This window comes from Sycon ciliatum, chromosome 6 (genome assembly GCF_964019385.1).
Source record: "Sycon ciliatum chromosome 6, ocSycCili1.1, whole genome shotgun sequence".
Taxonomy (NCBI): Eukaryota; Metazoa; Porifera; class Calcarea; order Leucosolenida; family Sycettidae; genus Sycon; species Sycon ciliatum.
Genome location: NC_088648.1, coordinates 1,803,618 through 1,810,168, shown reverse-complemented (window position 1 = coordinate 1,810,168; position 6,551 = coordinate 1,803,618). Strand labels below are relative to the sequence as shown.

General features: G+C 47.8%; 1 protein-coding gene across 1 annotated transcript; it reads left to right on the top strand.

The window, feature by feature from the left end:
- The first annotated feature begins 324 nt into the window (after positions 1 to 324).
- Positions 325 to 5,753, top strand: LOC135819136 (uncharacterized). Its single transcript, XM_065332291.1, has 2 exons — positions 325 to 4,084; positions 4,631 to 5,753. Exons 1-2 carry the CDS (start codon positions 444 to 446, stop codon positions 4,923 to 4,925), a joined length of 3,936 nt encoding a protein of 1,311 aa, XP_065188363.1. The 5' UTR covers positions 325 to 443; the 3' UTR covers positions 4,926 to 5,753.
- Positions 5,754 to 6,551: the final 798 nt, after the last annotated feature.

Genomic DNA, 6,551 nt, shown 5'->3' with positions numbered 1-6,551 from the left:
GGCACAAATGGCAACAACATAACATAATGAATCACACAATGATATGCACCACGGGACGCAGTGTCAACTGACGAGCGTATTGCACGGTTCACCGCTTTTTCCGACATGAACGATACAAACAGACTCTATCGGCTGTGGAGATCTTTCCGCTTGGACTGCACTCGAACCAGAATCTCTTCTCGAGCACGTCTGCCGCTTGCAAAGCCCTCAGCGAGTGCCCATGGCTCAAGGTAGCAGATAGCGCACAGACGACCTGCCCATCCTGAGGACGAGTAGCAGAACCCTTTAATACTGCATTCTAGTACGTGAACTCTCACTTGTCCTGTAGCTGGCTTTCAGAGACTTTTCCGCGAGATCACTGCCAAGGTTTCTGCCAGTTTACCTGTGCGCGCACGCCAAGCCTTTATCTCCACTTTCTGTGCTGACGAGAGTCGTGTCCTAGCATGGCCAGGACCTTTTATGTTCACGTTCTCGCAATACTCTGTGCAAGATGTGCTATTGCGCAGAGGGACCACAGCGACCTACCCCAGCCGCTAGAAGCAGAATTTGTGACCATTCAGCATGATCCTAATACTTTTTTGGATTTTCCACGACCTGGTGACCCTCTCCGAAAGACAATCAGCCCACGAAAGACTATCATATTTGGTCGGGAGGAAACAGGAGATCGCATGGAGGCCATCGTGAACTTTGCAATGCCGTTTAACGCCGATCGCACTGAGCTCTATAACTGCGCCTTTAGATGCTCATATTTCCCCGTTGAGGGACGGACCCAAACCTGGAGTAAACAGTATTTGTACAACATTGAAGACTTGCTACCTTCCGCCGAATGTAACTGCCAGATACGGATTCAACCAGGCGTGACGTCATCGCCAGATAGACGAATGCTGATCTTCTATGGCTTCGGTCCCGACAATTGCACAAACAAGATCATTCTCTATGATGGCCATACTACCACTAGTATGAAGTCATCTGGTGGGGAGAATGTTCCCTGGGCGTTCTCACCCGCTTTGGTCACAATAATGACGTCACCTGAAGAATTCGCGCTCATATCCTACGGAGGGTCGCTCTGCAATGACGTCAGTAATCCATCATGTTTGAGCTTCTCCGCTAGCGTGTGGCGTTTGACTGTGAATACATTCAACAAATCCGTGGGTCACTGGACTGAAGACAAAGGTGACACAATATTGACTCCTGGCCCTCGCTCCAACCCGTCTCTGTTTCTAATCGATGAATTCTCCCTGCTGCTATTCGGCGGTTTCAAGTCTACCAGCAACTACACTCGCATTGTGCTGCTAAATGACCTATGGGTGTATAATATGCGAAATTCAAGCTGGAATCAGCTGGTCGTGTCAGGTATTCCCCCCATCAGCACCAGCGCGGGGCACGCGGCAACGTACCTGTCATTTCAGATCTTGCTCAATGTCGTGCAGGCTACATACGTTGAAGAATTGGCTGTCCTCATGGTGGCAGGTCAAGTATCCGGATCCTCTATAAGCTTTCGCGCATGCCAGTTACGTTCAATCAACGGTAACCGAGTTCACTGTGACGAAATGGGGAATATAGAGTTACCACCATCTATACATTTACCGGTTTGTACTGGCTGCCCACGCTCAAACATTTGGTATAGCCTGATGTCCGGGTCGTCGAGTAACTTTTATCTCGTGTTCAATGGCGTTACTGGTGTTGAGGATATCCATGCATTTACCTTGCGAAGGGTCAGTGAAGCTAACAAGAATGGCTCTCTAAGAATGTTTCCAGTGTGTCTGCTGCAGAGAGACTTGTTATGGCGCTTTCCCGGACGGCAGCAATGTTTAACGGCGGCTCCAATAGCCACATTCAGAAGTTCTCAAAGCACTCAGTTCATATTCGTCGGTGGTACATGCCTACTTTCAAACAGGCGACTTGCTTTAAATCGGCCGGGAGAAGACTCCTTAACGTCCATTTGGAATTTGAGAATTATTAAGAGAACCTCTGGCAGCTTTATGTCCATTGTCCGCATGTGGAAATCAACAGGTGGGCCAAACCTGGCTTGGGTGATCGGATACACGTGTACCAGTGTGGGAGACAAAGCGATTTGTTTTGGAGGTTACAATGCTACTGGCGTGGGCTTCTTTCAGCCATCATACGCACAAATCACTTGGTGTTACAATTCAAAGTTCAATAACTGGCACTCTCTCCTGGTTGCACCTGGAGACCCAGTGCCATCTGCACGTGCCGACCACGTGGCGTTCTCATTTAACACCTTCCAGATGTTTGTTCAAGGTGGCGGACATATTGACGAGGTATTTGCCGATTTGTGGATGCTACAATTGGATGTCTTCAGTCCGGAATGCACCGGGAAATGGCATAACTTAACTGGCAGAATAACCGGCGGCCACCTGCCTCGACGACGAGGCCACTCAGTTACTGTCCATGAGTATTACGCAATATTTTTCGGAGGCAAAATGAAAGCTCGGTCAATGGAAATCGGCTCCTCGCTAATAGTTCTCTCTTTCAAGTCACTGCAACAAATTGTGTTGACATCTGTGGAATTCACTAATCCCATTGCACCACGCTACGCACACACGTTATCATTCTACACCAATGACTCTCTTCTGCTTTTGGGAGGTTCCTACAGTCAAGGTAGTAAAGGAACACCTTCAGAAGCACAGCTGATCCAACTGAATGCAAACAATACAGTCACAGCTATACCATTCTTCAACTACACCATCCACAACCATAGAATCATGGACAACTTTATATTTGGAGGAATCGTTCCAGATAATATTGCACCAGGCCTTAGTTATCTGCGCGTGAAAAACGACAAGAATTGCCCGCTGGGTTACGGGAGAACCGAAGGCGATTCATGCCAGCCATGCGCTAAGGGATACTACTCTGACAGCGTACCTAAGCAATGCATGAAGTGCCCAGACGACCTGACAACGCAAGGTACAGGCGCCACGCTATGCATTGCCTCGAATCCGTGCACTGTGCAGCACTGTCACGGACATGGTACATGCTTTGTGGACAGCGGAAACAAGGCATACTGCAAGTGCCGATTCGGATATCTACCAGACGATAACTGCAGAACGCCGACTGTGTACCTGTCCCAGTTGGCTGCTGTCGTCTTCTCGTTCGTTATGGCCATGCTAATTGCCTTCCTGGTCAAATTTGCACGAAAGCGAGGAGAGTTACGCCGCACTGAAGAACAGCTTCAGTGCAAGCATCGCGATCTTCGCATATCTGAGAGAAAGTTGGATGAAATCAACAGAGGCACACGACTAAAGTGGTCAGACTTGACGATCGGCAAACAAATCGCCTCCGGGGCGTACAGCAAAGTCTACCTGGCCAAATTTAGTGATATGACTGTAGTTGTCAAGCAGCTAGCCAAACAATGCACTCCTGCTAAATGGCAAACGTCCCCATACGATATTTTCATTCAAGAAGCGGAGACGCTACGGTCTTTGCGACATCCGAATATCGTGATCTTCCTGGGAGCCGGACGGGATACCCAAAGCGGATGTCCATTTCTGGTGATGGAGTACTTGCGGCGAGGATCTCTCTACGACAACTTGCACGACGCTGAAGTGGTGATTGACCACAGTGATCGACTACGCTTCGCTATGGACATCGCTCGTGGCATGCGATATCTACATAGTTCCAACCCGCCGCAGGTTCATCGTGACTTGAAAAGTCCAAATCTACTGGTAAGCGGAAAGTGGGTGGTGAAAGTTGCCGACGTGGAGTTTGTCCGGTATCTCGCTATTGTGAAAGATGAAGACCAGGCAAAAGCCAAGCAAGGTGGTGATGTTGCATCTTCTACAAAGAAAGCAGACGCGCGGGGTGTGTGCCAAACACCCAAAAGAGCGTCACTTCGTACCACCATAGCCGGCCCTATGGTTGCGTCATCCAGTTTATCCAGCATCAGTCAACCTCTTCTGGCGGAGTCACCAACCGACGAGCAATGTGACGTCATCCGTAACGAGCGCACAGCATCGCAGCTGACGTCACGTGTCGGCATGACGTGTGGTGTGGGCACTGATCGATGGAGAGCTCCTGAACTGCTCAAGGAGAACACCTATACAGATAAATCGGACGTGTACAGGTATGGTACGGGTGATTGGGTTAGAGGTCAGTTAGAGGTTGGTCTCATCTTGGTGCAAAAAGGTTATCCATTGTTATCCATTGTTATCCATTGTTATCCGTTGCCATGGCATTGTTATCCATTGTTATCCATTGTTTTCCGTTGCCATGGCATTGGCGGTATCACTAGGATCATACCTATACACTGTGAAGTGTATAACCTATTAGGTATGATTCTCGGTTGCCGGAAAATTCCTAGAGAGGAGTGGAATTGTCGTCCCCAATACGGCCTATCCCATTGGAAGAGTGTGGGGTTATAGGGAGCGTCGGAATTCAACATCATTGTGGTACGTTGGCGTCAGAAACTGCTCTTCGGCAAGAGTTTGACTTGCTTGGCAACTACATTTTTCGTGACATCATTATGTCTTTGCTCTTCCTTCGTATTTTACATAATATCTCGGCCGCAATTTCCTTGCATGGGTGTGTGTTTCTGGGTGTGCGCGTGTGCGTTTTGCGTATTGTGTTCCTGTGTGGATGTGCGCGCGCGTGGTGTGTATGTTCCTTTCAGCTACGGTGTTGTTCTGTGGGAGATATTCACTCGGCAGCTTCCCTACTCGCACCTGACTTGCACGGACTACATCCACCAAGAGATCCTCGATGGTAATACGCCAGTCTTTCCTCCCACAACTCCCTACCCGTATCGTCACCTGGCTGAGGAATGCATGAAGGACGTACCACGTGACCGGCCATCATTCGTGGAGATCATACAACGCATTGAGGAGCTGCAAGTCGAAGAGACGAGTAGGTCAGGGGAATTACCTAGACATGCAGTCTCCAGGCCACCGACATGCAGTGCAGAGTGACATTGAGAACTGTTGGAGGTCACAGGTGGTCCCATCGTGCATTGCCAAACGCCAACCAGTGAACCAGTACCTCCATTTTTATAATCAAAACATTAACAAAAAGTCCTCGAAATAGATTTTCGCGAAATATCACCACCACCAAAAGTTCGAATTTTCGCATTGCTAAAGTTTTTGTTTTGTCACGGCTGAGCGTAGCAAAAGAGTGCAAAAAACGTATTTTTCACTCACACAATTAATATTTTCATGCGTTTGCTCTTGTTCTGCGCAACTCCGTTGAACCTGCCATCATGGTCTTTGTTTTTCCTCGTGGTAGTTGAAGTTGCCCGCCCACCCACCCTGGTTTCATGGGGGTCTTCCGCTGTTCTTCTTGATATTCTATACCAATGTGTGCGGCTTATAATTATGACATACACTGGTTATTACATACCATTTCTTGCTGTCTCTATTCTTGGGTCCAACTGGCAGCAGGGCAGGAATTAATGAAATAGAAAGGTTTTTTTGGCAGAAAGGCGTGTTTTTCCTCTAGCCCGGTTGAGCGGTCGCGGCTAGGAATATAGGGAGTCATTGTTTTCAGGCGCTCCCCTGCTGCCCAGTCACCCATGCTAACCACTGGCCATGCTGTTTCACTTGATTATACAACCTTTTCTCCCGCTTGCTGGCGGTTCTTTGATGGATTTAGATGTTTTCGGCTATTTATGTATTATGTGGCTGCGAGTGTGGTTTTTTGCTTCTACTCATTTCTGGAAAACCACCACGGTGGTGAGTGTGATTGCTCTGGTACACCACTACCGTGAGTGTGATTGCTCTGGTAGACCACTACCCCATGTACTGAACAGTTGCTTTGTGAGTGAAAACGTCCCTATTTACTCCTTTGTTCATGTGTATGTATGTATGTACCGGTGCAGGTAGCTTTACGTCAACTGGTATCAGATATTTGTAGCGGGGATAGATCTGCGTGTGAATGGTGTGCGAGTGCATGGTGCTTGCGGACCAACGCATGGACAAGGGTCCTGTAATCAAGCCTTGAACTTGAAGAAGATCGATATTCAGCACAATCACACGTCGAAGTGCTCCTCTCACTGTGACTCAGACTGAACTGCCTAGCAGCAGCTTTCAAGTGAACTATGTTGCATTGAGGAAATCCTAACACTTGTACGCCTACCAGGGTGTGCGAATATCACTGGCGCCGTTCCGATTTGCTAATTTTCGGCATTGCGTTGACCTGCCCTGCTCCAGTACTACATTAATCGCAAAAAGTCTAATTTTGTTTAGTTCCCGACGCTATGCAAATGACGTTACTCTAGTAGCGTCTGCCGCTGGCCAGGGTCCACACCGCTATAACACTGTAACTGCAAGGTTGGGTCAATTGACCCCAAACTCACTTTCAGAACAGGATAATCAAGACACGAAGCACCGAAGCTATAATAATAATAATAATAATTATTATTATTATGGTTTGACTAGGCCTTTCGTACAGTACATGATTACTCTTCAAGTCGAATACAATGGTGATTAGCCATAAAGGATAACTTTGCATAGAACGTCTCAAATCCAAAAATCTTATAACTTTTACGGTACTTACGTTTGCCTAGTAACACAGGCAACAAAAGCCCATGAGTAAAAATC